The following is a 17,783-nucleotide window of genomic DNA, read 5'->3' as shown; positions in this document are numbered from 1 at the left end:
GCAGTCACTGGAGGTGACAGCATGTTCTGTTCATCACATCTCAGAGTTACTTGGTGGCTCAGTTGACTCCTGTTAGCTCTCCACTGCTCACCAGTGATGAGGGTCACATCAGCCCCACGCACAGGATTCCCAGTGCTCAGAGTTGTTCCTGCAGCTTTGTGGTTCTCCTGGTTGCTGATGTGACGTTTGAGGAGCACTAAGGGCCAGAGTCAATTTGCTGCTGGGAGGGTCTGAGGGAGGAGCTTCTTTGGACTGATTAGTATTACAGGACTTAAATTTAGTGAGATGCTGTGCAGATCGGCAATGATTAAGGGAGTTCAAAAGGAATCCCAGTTCCCCAAATCACATAATTTCCCATATGATGTAAAATTGATGAGGATAAGTAGTACCACATGGGAAAGACGTCCCAGGAGAGCTTAGGCTGAGTTTGTGAGTACCTATGGCACTTCTTATGTTTGGTTAAAGACCTCTAATGAGACCAGAATTTTGACATTATATCCTCTTTTGGAGGCCACAAGAAGCAGGAAAGTTTCATGGCTAGAGACCATTGGCCATAAATGGAGAAATAAATTCATTTAACATTTAAAGGGGAACAGTGCCAAGAGAAACAAGCAGCTTTGGGAGTTTGTAAAGAGCAAATCTCTCTGGTCAGCTTCAATTACTGCTTTTGGCTAATTAGTGGAGTGGAGGTGATGAGGACAAAGCAAAGAACTGTATTGTAACAGGGCATTTGGATTTGTACTTTGGGGAATTCTAGGCAAAAAAATTAAGACAAATAAGCTTAGACTAAAAACATCCAGTCTTGTAGGTTGTACCTGTAACTGAAAGGGGCAATGTGTGGCATGATTTTGCATCATGAAGGGTGTCCCCTTGGCTCAGTACTAGAGCTGATCTTTAAAACTCAGTTGGAAGGTGAAGTGAAGTCAAAAGTTTTCTCTTTGAATTCTTTTACATGGACGAAGAGAAGGGAGAGTGGGGAGAATGCGGTCTGCCTTTCTACGCATGGCTCTTGTAAGCCCTTAGACACAAACTTGGGTATCCAGGGAGGGGGATATCTTGATCGTGTTCCTGAATAGTATCAGGGAGAAGCTGCAATAGGGCTTCCAGTTGCATCTGCTGTCAGAAAACAAGATCCTGATCCCCTGTATCTTGTCAGTCCCTCGGCCTTAGGAGGGATGGTTAACTGTGCATGGCTGATACTAAGACAGAACATTATGGACCTACATCAAGCCAGTGGATTTAGGAAGGAGTGGGATGGAAGACAGAGCAGACTGTCTGGAAGCACAGACTGTTGTTGCTCGTTTTTTGTTAAACACTGTTGCTACCCACTATGAAGCATTAGCTTAATTAACTCGGGGACAAATTCTTCTGTCTTGGCAAAGTCCATCAACATCCAAGGAGTATTTGGTCCATGTTAAAAATATGAAAATGAAATAAAGATTTATTTGGGTACAGTCTAATCAGAAAAGCCAGCCTGTCTCAGAGATGAATGTACTAACAATTTCAAGAGCAGACAAATTGATACTGTACCCTTCCATTGCTTATCTGATGTGAGGCTAAATTGACTTGGAACCCTCTTTGTTTTACCTTTGCTTCTCAAAGGTGAATGACATCCTGTAATTAAAAGCAAAAACAAGCACTTATGCCCACACTTTAAAGGAAGAAAAAAAAAAAAAGGAAAAAAAAAAGGAACAAAAAACCTTGTCAGGCTTTTATTACTGCCTGGTATTATCTTCTATTGATATTCCTGGTCTGACATTTTTAGATAATGCGGTCTCATCTTGGGACTCGTGGATTCCAGTTCCTCTGCTGCGGTGTATTCTTTCATGGTTAGAATTTTCTGAACTTACGGCATTAAGATCATCCTAATGATAGAACCAGAGCACACTGTTTTCCTTATTTATGCAGTGTGATTTCACTCTTTGCTTTTAATGTTATTTATCATGGTTAGTCCAGTCTTATCCTCTGCCTCCAAAAGTAGGTGATGACTAATGCTTCCAAGGAAGGAAGTATAACAGAACCTCAGGCAGCCACAGCTGATTTCAGTCTGGTTTTTGTCTTTGATATTATTCATCATTTTACCCCTTCCATTTTAAGTTACCATTCTTAAAAAGTGATCTTATGCTAGCATCCACCATTTCATAAAAGGTAGCTGAAAAATTGAAGAGAGTTCATAGTAAATATACATGAATGAATCCGGAGAAGTCTGCTCTTTACAGTGAGTTTAATTGATACTTAATTTAAATGTTCAGATTTGATGTAACCAATGACCTGGCTGTGTTCTGAAAGGATCTGTGTAAGGAAGAGGGACAGGTCTGTAATGCAGATGACGGGACCGTAACAAAATCCAATGGTTGGAAGCAGAGCTAGATAAATTTAAAGGCAGACATAAAGGAGAAGCTTTAATTATGGTGCTTAATTGCTTGCCCAAACAATTTACCTAATGCTGTGGTGGATTCTCCAATACTTGCATTCTTTCAGTTGAGGCTACGTGTACTTTGTAACAAATATTCTTTAGCTCAACAAAAGCTTTGTGGAGTGATAGTGTGGGCAGAGTTCAGTATCCTGCACAGTACAGAAGGGCTAGACGAGATGGGCTTTCAAAGTAGTGACATAAGGAAGATTTAGGGGATTTTTGTCTGGGGTGGGGCAGTGAATTTGGGAAAGGGGTATTGCCAGAGTGAGTAAGGAGTCACAGGAAAAGCTAGTAGCAGCCAGATCAGGAACGGAGCTGTTGAGTTACTGGTGACCAAGGAGGATGGCTGTGTGAGCAGCAGGCAGAAATGCAGAAGGCTTCAGCCAAGACAGAGGGAGATGTGGCACTGATGGGGAAGCAAGAGGTTGCTGTCCCTCTGCGAGGGTTCCCAGGGACATGGGCTCTGATGACAAAGATTGTTCAGCCTGGCTGTGTTAAATGTTGGGTGGCTAGATTTATTCAGGTTTGCTAGGAAGGGGCTCACTGAATGCAAACCATTCCTGACAAGTGATTTGCTTGGAGCAGAAATGTGGGGGCAACTGTAGATTTAACCTACAGTTTAACTTTTCAGTGGGAGCTCTGTGGTCCAGCCAGTGACTTGAGCAGCAGAGGGATCAGGCCCTTTGCATTTGGCATCCAAGGAACAGCAATAGGTGGCTTGTCCAGCAAAAGGCTGGTGAGACTCACTATTGTCCAATGCGGGGTGGGGGTGGGGGATTGTTTTTGAAGAACCAAAGTGATCAGGTTGGGTTTGATGGTTTTTCACTCCATCCACTATTACCCTTGAAGGAGGAGCTTGCTGTATTCACCCTTAGAAATGGGTAATACAGCTATTGTAACAGCTCCGTCCCTGACACCCAAGGTGAGCAGATCCACTTCACCACATTGTTCTCTGCCAGTGTGCATGCTCCCAGGATGTTTTTTCTGGTCCTGCATCTTGAGTTCCCCCAGCCCATCCGTCTTGATTCTCCTTTCATTGTGTTTTACCTGTTCCTTGGTTCTCTCAAGCCTGCAATATCCAATACAGTGTTTTCCTTTTATTGTCTGGGTTTCTCAGTGACTTTAGCCTTCTTGCAACCACTGACTTCTGCAATCCCCCACATCCCACATCTAGTTAGAAGCTTCTGAAAACAAAACTGTTTACTGTAGAACTGGCAGAAATAACATATTTAGAAGGAAACACCTCAAAGACAAAAGTGAAACGAGTTTGCTAGTTGTGTTTGCTGACCAGCCAGAAAAGCACTGCCTTTACCTGTTTGGAAGTTCTCATCCAAGTGCAGGAACCACAATGATGCAGAGGTGGTAGCATATGCAAGAGTAAGTTTAGAGTAAGAAGACTGGTTATAAGCCCAAGTTTCCCTGTGCTGTTTTGATTACTTGTCCACATCACAAAATGTTCATCTGTTTTGCTCCAAAAAAGCTTCTGATTGAAAACCAGGCAATATTGTAGGGAATGGTGAGGGAGCACTGATGGCTTTGTCTGAATTAGCCAGGGTGCTCCACCACAGAGAAGTCTGCAGAGAGAGGTGGGAGGCTGTGGCCTTCTGTGAGCCACTGTACCTTATATTATGCCTTGCTCTTGGCCTTTTACCAGATAAAAAAACATGGGGGGAAAATAACAGCAAACCCAGAAGTTTAGCTTCAGCTGTTAAAAAGAGATTAATTCATTTTCTTTTTTTGTGATCTCACAAAGTAGTTAAGCTAAATTTAATTGAGGCTAGGGAGCTGGGACTGGAACAGATGAGGAAAAGGGAACTTGCTGAAAACATTGTCAAGGCACAGATAGCAAAAACGAATGGCAGCAAATGCATAACAGAAAATGAGAGGGGGAGAAAGAGGAAGAGAAAAGTCTAACGGGGAAACAATTAGAAAATACCACCACTGCCAAAACAAATGCATTAGAGGGTAGCTGAGAGGGAGCTGCGTGCCAGCTTACAGTCAGCAATTGAGTTACAGCAGTGTGGTCTTCACTCTCCCAAACTGTCCATAAGACCAGTCTGCTTTTTAAGCTCATTCATTGAGATGCACATTGTCTTCAGCCATCCCCAGCACTGTGCAGTCTAGCTACTGAAGCAGATATTCTTGGTTTGTGCATCACTCAACCTATCTCTGCCATCAGCTTGGCACCATCAACCTGGCAGACCATGAGAGCTCAGTGGGACCAAGGCGTGTTGCCTGGAAGGTGGTTAAAGAACAACTAGGGAGCTACCAGAACAGGAATGATGATAATCTGGTTGGTACTGGGATTTTTTTTTTTTTGCTTTGAATCAGTATGGAGGTAATGTCCAGGGTCTGAAGGTGCTTCACGCTCTTTCATATGAGACGTCAAGCCAGGGGCTGAAAACCTGTCAGAATAAAACTCCAGGATGCTTTTAGCAATGGGTAAGGTATAGTCGTCTTTGGATGTAATAACTCTGCAGAGTGCAGAGTTGTCCTGTTTAGCTCTTAAGGCTGAGTGCCCTCATTGTTTTCTGCTCTTAAAACCTCGATAGTTGCCTGAGTTTTATTGCTGTGTTTTACATTTTTGAAGGATGTGGGAGGAGGAGGCAGCAGTGTAGGTGAATCTTACTGCTTGAGTGGCAGTTGTTTTCTAGGTCTATCAGGACTGGTGCTGGCAATGGGAAGTACCAGGCGGTGGGAGCACGGTTCGCGTGCCCTCCGGCCCCAGCCGTCGCGGCTGGTTTCCTCTCCAGCGCTGTGCGGAGGACCTGCCTTTCACTTCTTGATTTCGGAATGATGCTCTGCACTGTTAATGTAAGGTCGGATAGCAGGCATGTGGCGGGGGAGAGTCACATCCTTGCAGCTCAGCCTTGGATAGTTGTCAATCTCCAGGGTGCTACTGCCACACTCCCATCTGCCTTGTTTCTAGCCAGTCCCAGTGGCTTCCTTTCACTGGTATCGGATGTCTAGCGCAACAGGCTCATCCTGTAGTGGTAGGGATCACAAAACTGCTGCGTGCACGCTGAGCAGTCAGACTGCATGGTGAGGAAGAGCCACAAGTTTTGGGACTGATGTTTGGCACTTGCCAGTTCCTGTCCCACACAAGGAGCAATGGAGGTGGAAGATGACCACAAATTGTCTGTCTCCTAGTGTTGGGTCAGACATTGGGACTTAAATAGAAATGACTCCTCAAGTGGGAAACCTGTTACCTGGAGTAAAATTACTGGGCTGGAATAAGCACACATATATATACATCAGTTTTAGCAGTCACTGCTGTTAGCTGGAAGTGCTGTTCCCACACTACCATGTGGACACCTTACTCCTTTCCACCAGACTGACTCAGCATTGCTAATAGCAAATTGCTAGGACGAGGCTATCCATGCAGGAACCTTTATACCCAAGAGTCTTCATTTGCTTTTTTGATAAAGGACTCAACTGAATTTGCTCCACTATGGACCTTGTAGGATGCAGATTCTTTGCCAGCCAGGATGAGTTGAACAAAACAGCTCTGCTCCTAAGTCCCAACAGCTTAGTCTTGACATGTCTAGTGATGTGTGAGCCCAAATTAGGAGAAAGAGGAAATGAAGTGTGATTTCTGCTTTGTTTTCTCATGGTAGACTTAAATATGCTATCAGATATGCCTTCTTCCTGCCTAAATGTTCCATATAATCCTGGGGGCTGGTTGAAGAGCTCAGTGTTGTTTCTTTCTCTGAGAAGCATGTGTGCGTGGAAGTCTTAGCTGTGAGGCACCAAGAATATGCCCAGGTAGGCTAGGAGTGGACCTGTGGCTGCATTCCTGCATGGTATCAGTGAGCTGTATGTGGCTGCACTTCTCAGCTTTGGAAATACTGCCTCATGAGCCATTCAAACAGATGGCTGCATGCATGACCACAAAGCTGTGTTGGAATAGTTGAGAGCTGTAGCACTGTGGACTTCGGTAATGATTTCACTTCAGGGCGGTCTACACCTGCCAAAGGCCATCTTTCGTCTGTGCCCTTTCCTCTTCCCACCCTGAGCTCAGAAGACTGTTCACACCAGCTAATGCAGCCCTTTGCTGCCATGCGCAGCAGAGCTACGGCTCTGTCTTGCATCTCAGCCCTGGCAGATTGCACTTGCTGCTGCAGTTGGACACCACCTCTTTGCAGGTCCAGATCCAACAGCCTCTCTGTTTTGTCCCGTAGTTCCTAGATGGAAGTGCTTTTCTGCAATGGCAGTTGGCTAATGTCTCCCATGGCCTGGTGCTGTCTCTTGCACTGATCCTTTTCCATGAACAAAACAAATCTTTCCTGATCGGGTCACAGCTGCCTGCTGGTTTTGGTGGCCTTGAAGAGTCCTAACACCAAAGCACAGCGTGGGCAGAAGTGAGAGGGTGCTCAAGAGCTCAAAAATTAACATTGGTTTTTGTTTGTGTGGAGTCTTCATCTCTTCATTACATCTCAAATCCAGTGCTGTAGGACCATCTGATGGTACTGTAGGACCATCGCTGCTACCTAGCGAATGTGGTTTGTGCGCGGTGAAGAGCACTTGTTCATTGCAACAAACAGGTTTTATATGGGCAACATTTTCAGCAGTGTCTGAGTCCAGTTCTCAAAAGTGATGTAGGCTTTTAAGAGGCCAATGCCAAGATTTTCATAAATAAGTAATGATTTGGGCTGCCTCTGTTTTCTGTTACACAAGTTGAGATGTCTAAAAGGAGCCTGGTTGTCAGCGGTTGTGGGATTCTGGCATTTTTTCAAAATTGATATGCTTTTAAAATATCTTAAGCTGGGTGTTCAGAAATGGAGGCATCAAGAACGATTAGATGCTTTTGAAATCCTTTTTCTTAAAAGTTTGAATGAAAATCACTGGGACATGGGGTCCTAAATGATGTGAAAAACTGCTAAAGGTGTATTTTGGAAGTGTGTCTGCCCATCTGACTACACTTGTCCCCAGAGCACCTGCACTGTTGTACATTAATGTACTCACAAAAGCCTAACAGGGAAAGGGAAATATATCACTACTGTGCTGAATGGCTGGTGGGATTGATGGGCTTCTCCAGAGTATCAGCCTGCCTCCGCTATGGTTTGAAGAGGAAAATAGCAATGCTTTTTGCAGGCACCAGTGATAAGCTGATCAGTAATTCTGACCTACTGGGGAAAGAAAGACTGGCTTGTATCTTAAGTCCTATACATTAGGACCAATATGTTTAAAGATAAACATGTACAAGTTAAACATATTAAAGGGTTTTGTAGGTTTGATTTTATAAACCAACAAAGTAGTAGGTTTGCAACTGTTACTTCCCCAGCCTAAATTCCTAATGGATGTGTGACTCTCTTTACCTCTACTCTCAGATCTGAACCATGTCCCACCCGTCCTGGCTGCCACCCAAGAGTACCAACGAGCCTGTCGGTCACGTTACTGCAAGGATGGAGACCACACACACCTTTGGGACTCCTAGCATCTCGGTGTCCACTCAGCAGACGCCAAAGAAGTTTGCGCCTGTCGTTGCCCCCAAGCCAAAGTACAACCCATACAAGCAACCAGGAGGTGATGGTAAGTATTTTTTTTTTTAGGAAGGAACCACAACCGTCTAATGCAGAGGAATTGACTGCTAACACAGGCTGTTCTTGACTTGCTCTTTGTTGATGAGTTTGTGGGAGCCTCCCTGTTTCAGATCATTCAAATCAAGAAGAATATGAAGGTATCTCTTACCCTCACTCTGGCTAGCTACCCTCCTGAGAGGTGCAGGGCTGGGGGAGGACATGGGGACAGATCTTTCTTGTCTTTAATTGGAAGCAGATGTCCTGTGTCCAAGACTGGTACTTTTCAAGGGGTTTTGCTTGTTTGGTCTCTGCTGGCATGTGTTGGTCCAAGGAGCTGGGGCTTGAACAATCCTTTTCAGTATTGGTTCTTTCATCCCAGCACAATGGGAATCCTTTACAAATGTGGGATTGAGCTGTGGGAGTATGGGTATAATTGGGGTGGTAGAGCATAAGTTTGGTAGAACGCGTCTAGGATTGCTTCCTGTCCAGCCTGCTGGTTTGATTCAGTTTTATTCTTTTACCTCTACTATGGAACACTTTTGAATATGAAATAATGTAATGATGTAATTCTGAGGATATTTATGTAACCGTTGCAATAGCCTCTGGAGCTGTTACGTCAGTAAAACACCCGCCAATCACTGTGTGTCGGCCTTCCTCTACCTCTTGCTTGCTTGTTCTCCTCTCTTCATGTAGTTGAGCAGCGAGTGTGGGAGTTGGGTTCCTGGCTTGTGGACACATGGAGGAAGGGAATTGCCGGCAGCGGGAGCACGCAGCTGGGAAGCACCTCTGGGGTTTGCAATGGGAAACCTGCCAGTTGGAGCACCCAGGATGCCCCTAGCTGGCAGTGGAGAGTGTGTGATGGAACCTTACTGCAGCAGAAACAAGGTGGAAGCCAAGGATTGTAGGTGAGAGTGGTAGCTGTCTAGGCAGAGCAGGGACTTGGCTATTCCCGGTGATTTACTATGGTTAGAAATGCATGGAAAACTCTTTGCTATCCTCCTCTCTATCCTCCCCCCCAAGAAAAACTCAGTTGTATTCAAGAAAATTGCCAAACCAGCTTTTGATTTTCCGTTTTGGATGCTCTACTTTGTTCCATCACCACTTTTCCCTCTTTGTGTTGAGTGCAATAAGATAAATGTCATCGGTATCTTTTTTTCCTTTTTCTACTCTATCTTTTGAAAGCATACACATTTTCAGGAAGACTACAGAATGAGGGAAAGGAGAAAGAAAAACAAAGTAGCATATTGAATCTCGCACTTGAGCGATTTTCTAAAGTTAAGGACATTTTGTAGGAAAGTTGGAAAAGTCTGACGAGCATTTCATTTTTTTTCCTCTGCCACTCTTAACTTCGGAGAATTCAGAACGAAAAAAGAAAATGTGTTGGAGGGGAAAAGCGAAGTCATATGCACCTGTTCTGTTGCCTTCAGTAACAAAACATTAGCGAGGAAGAGAAAGACATTTGGAATTAAAAAAGTAAAAAATAATCCATTTCTGAAGTGAAATGAAAATGTCACCTTCAAGTGAAGTGGAAATTCTGATTTTTCTAATTCTCTTAAAATTTAAAATAATAGTGGAAAATGACACTTTTTTTCTAGGAAAACTGTTGTTGATCAGCCACTATTTTTTTTGTGAAAAATGTCAGTATGCCTTAATTGTCAGTGCTTTAGTGATGGTAGATCCAGTTATATGTGACTCAGGAACATTATCACCTTCTAAAAAAATCCTTTGTTTCTTGGCATTTGGGGAGGGAGGTTTTCCCTAAGAACAGAGCAGGCGCTGCAGGCTGAGAAGGGGAGATGAAGCACACAAACATTTCCCGTGCAACCCTGACGACCTGGTCCTGCAAGCAGCTGAGCATCGCCAGGTCTGCTAGAAACCAGGAGACATGAGGAGCTCACAGGGGGACTTTTTCAGTGCCAATCCCTTGCCTTGTCTGATGTTGGGCTTTTGGAGACCCCATCATTATCTGACAGGCCTGGACGAGCTAAGGGTTGGCCAAGACCTGGTCAGGGACTGGCTTAGTGATGTGACAGCGTGCCTGCAGCTTAAGCTAACCCACTTTCGGAAGGTGACATGCTTCTGGTTGGTGTCAGCAGCCAGTGCAAAGCCATTAGCCCAGCCATATATAACCCTGAGAACATGAGGCTTCTGGGATCTGGCAGGCAAGAGGGGGACAGTGAGGAAAATACTTAGCCCAACGTGCTTCATTCACTTTCTATGGCTCCCTTCTCTCCTCCAGGCTCCCTAGGTGTTTTTTCAATGACCTGCATTGTTTTTGAAGCAATAATTCAGCCTGGGAGACAGCTCTGTGCCCCACTGGTTCCCTGCTTAAAGGGGCACTGTGAGTCATTTTGCCTAAATTTGTTCTCTGTTGGTCACAGGTCTTTCCCATCTGGTTAGCTGTGAGTCTGTAGCTGGAGGAGCTGCAGCATCCCCTAGCACCCCTGTGTATTTTCATTGCTCCTGCCCTGCCAGAGCTGCTTTGCTGGAGGCGTATGGGCTTTCCACCCAGCGTGCAGGTAGCACGCAGTGCAGCATCCTTCTGCAGGAGATGAGTGCGAGCAGCAGGCGCTGCTCCAGGGCTGCGATGGGGCAGAAAGCGGCCACACACATCACAGCCTGGCACAGCCTTGCCTGCCCCAGCCATGTTGCTGGAGTTGGTTCCTTGCTACCAGAGGCTGCAGGGATGGTATCGGGAATCTCTCTGGGAGACCAACAAATTCTGTTCCTGGTAATTTCTTCAGCTCGTTGCTTTTAGCATTCGGGAAAATGCATCCTCTGGCCTCACATTTCTGTATTATTATTATTTTGTAGGCATGTTGCTCGCACGTAACAAGTCTGCACAGCTGATCGCATTTGTGGTTTTATTTCTTGATCACATTGAAAGTGCAGGGGAAAGACACTGGAGTGACAGGCTGTGGAGGAGGCTCTGTGTGCACAAGGGGGATCGGCTGTACCCCCCTCTCCCTCCCACCAAGGCATTTCCTTGGTCTCACCTTGACTTTGATTCCCCGCCCCCCCCCGACACCTGCACAAAAATCACCCAGAAGGTGCTGATTAAAAGCTACTCAATGGAACTTTAAAAGAAGTTAGAAATGGTTAAATGACTGAAAAAAAGTGAAATCGCAACAGCCAACTGTTTATAAACCAGCAGCATTTTAATATGACTTGAAGCACTCAAGGCGTGCATGGTTTAGACCAGCTAATTGAGCAATTTTCCTTGTGCTGCCAGCCCCCCTCCTCGTTATTTGCCATGCTGACTCACTGCAACTTGTTTCAAACTAGATTTATCAACTCATCAAAGCAGAGACCGTGTCTTGCTGTCACAGGGATCCATTTGGGGGCTCCCAGGTATGACTGCAGTAGTAGTAGTAGTAATAATAATCAATAAGACCACAGCTCTCATTAACATCCTGCACAGGTCTCTGCCGTGCAGCTAGCTAAAGAGGTGGGCACAGCTGTGTTTTTTATAGGTCCTAGAAACACTGGACCAGACTTCCACGTGCTGTGGTCTGGTCTGGATTTCTGGAAGATTTAGTGCTAGTGTTCCCCCCTGCGACAGTTTGCGGGGGATTAACCTTGCCTGATCCTGGGAGGCATAGGCACCGTGGTCCCCAAGACGTGCAGGTGCCCGACATCTTACACAGCTCTGTATTTACCCCATGGATGGAGGAGAGCTGTTCGAGCTTGGGGAAGATGGTTTTCTACAAGATAAACAAGTGTGCATGGGGCAGAAGTGTAGCTGCTAATGAATTAGGCTGGAAATAAAAAATTAGATGTCCAGACACTTGAGTGGCCCTGAAAGAGTGGAACCGGGGCCAAGGGTGGTCCTTGGGTGGAGCTGGATGTGTTTGAAGTTTGAGAGCATCTTTTCTTCCTGCTGGGAGAAGATGGGTCCTGAGATGGATGAGACATCATCCAGCCATGGGTCTTGACAGTGCACTTATATTTGGCTTCTTTCCCTATGCTCATATGTTTGGTGCTACCTGCCTCCTCCCTGTGTTCCTCAGCAGACCCTGTCCAACAGTGTGCATAAGGGGTCTTGTCCTCTGTACTCACTGAGCAAAAGAATCTTTTAAGCAAAATAATGCCTTTTGCCAAAGGGACGGTATTAATTTTGTTTCCTTTAAAAGCATTGGATGCCCTATCATTGCAAGTTCTCAAGGTCAGGTTGGATGGGGCTTTGAGCAACCTGATCTGTGAAAGATGTCCCTTCCAATGCCAGGGGGGTTGGATTAGATGATCTTTGAAGGTACCTTCCAACCCAAACCTTTTTGTGATTCTGTGGTTGCCCTCCCTCCTTTCCCTGCTGCTTATTTCTCTCCTGCTCTCCAGCTTTTACACTTACATCAGTATTTCAGCATCTTCAACAGGGCTGGGGCCTTGGGGAAACTGCCACACAGCTGTTCCCATCTATGCTGGGCTCAGGAAGATGGAGAGGATTTATAGCTTGCAGATGAAGCAAATTCCCTTTTCTCCTCTTTTCCCTAGTCCCAGAAAACGGGGCCTCACCCTCCAGGGCAGACTAAAGAGGCATCTGGTGCGGAGTGAAGTTGGTGAAGGGTGATCTACCTGCTTTGTGCACGCTGCTGTGGGCCTGGTGGCATCGGCACCAGCCCAAGCTTGCACGCTCCGTGGCACGAGGAGGAGAGCTGGCAGCTGCTCCCAAATGAGTGCCGCTGGGGCAGGGCAGTCGGGGTGCACTCGGATGGCACTATGGGTTGTGAGGCTTCAACAGTGTGTAAAAAAAACCGGTTGTCAGCCTGAGGCACTCAGAAAAGCCTGAGTTGGGGCTCTTCAGGCTGTTGGATGGCTTGAGCACAGTGAGTGGCAAGCTTTGCAGTTTGATGTGCTTTCTAGTTTGGATCCTTTTGGTTTCAAGCTTGTTTTCATAACTGCAAAAGCTCTTTTCCCCTCACCTTTCCCCATCCCCTTCAAATAAAACTCTGCAGACATGAAGCAGTGCAAGTCCAGGAGGAACCACACTGTGCTGATGCAGGTTGAGCACAGCCGGTGAGCTGCCAAGCCCAGTTGGGTTGCAAGGTTGGGCTTTCCAGTCCAGCATTCATGAGCACTGCCACAGCTCCCTGCGGGTTGAATACACCTCCTCTGCCATCATGCGTGGTCCCTTGAAGGGTGGTTTGATGGTGGTAGGGAAGGGAACAAATCCCTCCTCACCTACTGGGAAGTGCCAGATCATTGCTTGGCACCCAGGAGGTCTCGTGCTCCTGCAAAGATGACTGTCTCTGCTCCCAAGAAACCAATATTCCTCATATTCTTACAATGTCTTTCATTCATACAAATCCGACAATGAGTGTTTCTCAAGCTGCCTAAGACAGACTGAGATACCACAGTGCCAGCCCTGGCCAGAAAGGGATGTGTAGACAGCATCCCTCCCAGGACAGTTGCTTGGTTTACGGGGCTGCACAGCACTTGGATGTGCTTCTCTGTCAACCTCTGAGGCTCTGAGGACATACTTTGCAAAATTAGCCACTTTAGTTTATGCTGCTGGGTCCTTCTAAATTCAGTATTTATTAGCGCTGATGTCTTTTCCTTGTAATTGCCACCCTTGGTGAATATAATACCTGCAGAAACAGTTAATATGGATTTAATAATGGAAACTAAATGAAGGGATAAGAATTGAAGCAAGCTCTTCCCTTTTCCTTCCTTTCCTTGGGTGACTTTCAGATATGGTGAACAAGAAGACTCATGTGAAGGTCTTTGAGGTTTTAATTACTTTTTAAAAAAAAAAAAAAAATCTCCTTCCATTTCCCTCGGTCAGAGGACAGGGCAAGTCTCTTACGAGACAAGGCACAACAGCAGGACCAGCTCCAGGGTGAGGTTATGTGGTTGACACCAATGTGTATGCTTGAACCCAGCTGATCCAGGTTTCCCAGGGCTTGACTCTCCCTGGCCTCCTCCCCTTCATGTGTGTGGAGGCTCTTGAGCACTGGCAAATTATATTCTGCTATGTCTGTAGGGGACTGGGAGTGTGAACTATCAGTTTGTTGTTTTGTTTCTGTCTTTTTTTTTTTAATAGGCAGATATACCTAGTGGGTTTTGTTTACAGCAGCTGCTATCAGTAGCTCTGTCTAATTTTTGAAGCTTGGGTATGGATTTATTGGACTAGACACTCCATGTTTTAGCTGTGCCGTTCCCTGCTCTGCAATCTTTGACAGTTCATAGAAGCTAACCAGGTCGAGAGTCTATTCATTCCTTGGATGAGAGCCCTGCAAGGATAAATTCAGGCTGACTTGGGAGATTCTGCAGGTTTTTTGTTGGGTTTTTTTTTTCTGGTTGTCTGTGCTGTGTGTGCACCATAGCAAGAGGAATCTTCGCTACTGGGAGGGCTGTGTTGGTTAAGAGGCAGTGAGGCGGTATACCTGCTCCTTGGTGCTTCTCATGATCTTCTGCAGTGCTGTGCTCATCATTGGAAGGAGGCTGGGGTGCAGGAGCAGCAAGCTGTCTCAGCCGCACTTCGGTGGTGGTTTGTGTGCACCTTGTCCAACACTAACATGAGATAATGTGATTTAGTCTTTCATCATGGTGGAAGCAGAGGCTTGCTGTCTTACACGTGTTGTGAGTTATGCATGTGGACCATTGCTGCAGCCCAGATGAGGCATGGGAATACATTTTTACTTGGTCGGTTTGATGCTGAATTGAGTCCTGTGAGTACCAGAGTTTTTCCAGTGGGATCTGCTGGTCTCTGCCTCCTGCCTTGCTCCTCAGCTCTGCCACCAGCTGAAAAAAATCACTGATGCTCTGGGAGGCAGTGTCTCAGTGATGGGACAAAAAAATAGGCTGAGAAGTGCTCTAATCCTTTTCTGGTCCCATCCCTCTCAGGATTGAGCTCACAGAGATGAAAAATGTAGTGGGAATAAAGAGGTAACCTTAGTATTGCAAATCATCCTGACTGAACCTGAGCACAGCCCCCACGTTAGTGCTTGTTTTTTAGAGAAAGCTTTTTTAAAGTGCCTATTATAAACTTTTAAAGTCCTTCTTAATCCTTGCTCTTGTTCTTCCATGTGTTTCTTGTGCTGAATGAAATGGAGCAGATGAAGCAATACTTTATTCATTAGTGTCAGAACTGCATCATCCACAGGCTCTTACAAAATACAGCCAGTGAAAATTAACTTGAAGCTCCAGGCCTCTTTGTGGTGGCTTTGCTACCTTCTACACAAGAGCATTTAAAGCAAAACAAAGCCCCCGAACCCCGCAGAACAAGCAGGAAGGCGGGGGTCCCTCATTAAGGGGTAGCTGCGAACCAGTTCAGAGCAGCCTTTCGGAAGTGTCCATTGATTTCTCTCTAATGACATCCTCTTCTCTGTTGGTTAAGAACCAAGTGAAACCAGTTGGAAATGAGTGGTGGTTCTCATTTGTATAATAGCGGATTTAAACTGCCCCAAGCAAGCTGAGCTGTGTTGAAGAGGCATGAGACCAAGCTGGTGCCTTTGTGCCTGGGCAGCATCCCTCTACTCAATATCTTATGAGTTACAGAGACATGGAGTTTTGCCCAGTCGTCCACAGCACAGTGACCAGTATCAGGACTTGTGATTCTCACCAGTGTAAATAAACTGGCTATGCGTGAGTCTTTCTGTTTTGATTGCGGTCATCCCAAAAGTTGTTACTGCTTGTACTGGATAATAGTGTCTGCATCTGCTTTTTTTGTTAGAGACAAATATGTAGGTCTGTGCTCTCGGCTTTGCTCTCAGGATGAACATTTTCTTTTTTGAAATACCAGCTCAGATAATGGCACTGGGAAAAATGCAACATAAAACAGGTGCATAAAAACTATTATTGAACCCATATACTTATCCATAGTTCACAAAATGTCAAGTCAAGCCACCAGGTTTTATTAACAATTCTGACTGTGTTTTGTTAGAATTACAAATATTAAACTTTCACAGGCTCTAGAACATGTTGCCTCTTATTTGGGAAGTACTTAAAGTAGTGCCTAGCCTTGTTTTTCATTCTGGTGAGTGAGCTCGTATTTTCTCTGTTATTTGGTATCATAAAGCAAACACTACACTCCTCAGCAGGTAGATTTTTAATTTTTTCTTCCATGCCTATTTTTTTTCTCATTTTCTTTTCCTCCTGTCTGTCTGTTCTTCCAAGATACTATATTTAATTTTTCCACTTCATTATTTCAAACATTGCATAGTGATTCATCTTTGCAGTGGCCTGTTCTGTGAACCACAATAGTTTGGGTAGAATAAAGAAAAAGGGCAAAAAAGGGAAGGGAAAAGAGAAAAAAAGATGGTTCTGACATACACTGGAATGGAAAGAAGCCATCTTTTTATAACTCGAATTGCAAACATCTGTCATTGACTATATCAAACCTACTTTAAAAAAGATAATGTTTGCCCCCTATATGGTTTTAAAGGGCTGTGGTGCCCAATCAAAGCGAGAGCAATGTTAATGCAGAAATAGCTTGAATTCAAGCAGGCAGCACTTGTCCCTTTTATTTTAATCTGAAATTTTAACATCCTCCAGATGCTAGTCTGTTAAATAATAACAGTTGTTATATGACAGTTAACAGTCAAGTAATATTTTTTATTTTTTTGCCCTTGTTCATACAATGCAGCTCTTCTATGCCCTGAAAACTAACTGTTATAATAAAGGATTATACGTGTATTTTTCCTTTTCTCTGCCTAAAGCTTTTTTACACTGCCAGACAGAGTACTGCTAAGTCAGAGCAACCAATAAATGTCTATTGGATTATATTACAGGTTGGTCTAATAAAAGGTTAGAAGAATGAATGAGCAGCTCTTGAAGCCACAGAAGCTGTACTTGTGGCCAAAGAGCAGGCATTTCTGGCAGTGAACACTACACAATTACCATTTGGACTAAATATACGGAGCCCGAAATGCTTGTTGCTAAGCAAAGCGTGTTGAGATGGACTGGGCACAAGAGCTGAGGGTCTGTGAGTAGGACTGAGAGTCCTGCGGCTCTGGCTGCCCCGGAGAGGGTAGTAATGCAGAAGTGGATGAGCAGGAATCTGGTCTAGTTCCTAATAAGCAGACATCACTATCTAAAAATTCCCCTTCTGTCGTCGTCTTTAACTAGCATGCACGCTGGAAAGTCGTAGCCACGGAATAATGTGCAAGCATGCTCTAGGAGCTCGAGAGCGGGGATTTACCCAAACTATTTGAGGAGCTGTGAAGTGCAAAAGACTCACAGGTCTTTTCCAACTCTTAATTCTTGTGATGACAATGACTAAGGAAAGGTTTTGGTTTAGTATAGACATGACCAAACCATAATGCAAAGCCTGGCCTGAAGGGCTGGTTGGTAGAAATCACACTGACATGAGAACTGGCATTTGTTTTGCTAATCACTGAGTTTACGGGAAACACCGTGGAGGTGAGGAATAATTATAAGAGGAGGACCCTGTGCACCTGGGCCACCTCTGTTACAAGATCCATTTGGAAAGATTTAGCAATTGGCTTTTCTAGATATTCTGCAATGGCATTGGGCTTTGTACAGTCTGGGCACCTGTGGTTTGAGGGTCTGCCCGGGGGTCCTGCTGCGGGAGCTGCCCCTGAGCGAGCTGGTGGGAAGAGAGGGGGCCCTTAAGAGTAGGAAAATGGTACTAAAACAGTACTAGTAAACACAATCTTTTGAAAGTAGATTTAATATAAGAAATTATAGAAGTTTGAAATTTATGTTATAAAAACTGAATGTGATGAGGGTTAAATTCTTACTAAGTGGAGACTGATGGTTTCTGAGGTTGATGACCCCATCCTGAGCTACATCAGCTGGCAGCAGACCCGTTCTTTAACAGCATCAACAAAATCAACTTTCCTTAACTTTCTGCCCCATGTACTCCTCAGCGCAAGCTCACAATC

At 45.0% G+C, this 17,783-nt stretch overlaps 1 protein-coding gene across 15 annotated transcripts in view; it reads left to right on the top strand.

Annotated features, from left to right (window-relative positions):
• Positions 1–17,783, top strand: part of LPP (LIM domain containing preferred translocation partner in lipoma) — a 353,246-nt gene that overhangs the window by 122,683 nt on the left and 212,780 nt on the right. For all 15 annotated transcript variants that reach the window (XM_052803756.1, XM_052803757.1, XM_052803760.1 and 12 more), the window contains one exon: positions 7,747–7,948. In XM_052803756.1, coding sequence (XP_052659716.1) covers positions 7,756–7,948 — 193 coding nt within the window. In that variant the 5' untranslated portion in view covers positions 7,747–7,755. The remainder of the gene's footprint in view (positions 1–7,746; positions 7,949–17,783) is intronic.

This window comes from Harpia harpyja, chromosome 12, assembly GCF_026419915.1.
Source record: "Harpia harpyja isolate bHarHar1 chromosome 12, bHarHar1 primary haplotype, whole genome shotgun sequence".
NCBI lineage: Eukaryota > Metazoa > Chordata > Aves > Accipitriformes > Accipitridae > Harpia > Harpia harpyja.
Note: the sequence above shows the minus strand (reverse complement) of the source record. Positions and strands in the feature narration are given on the sequence as shown.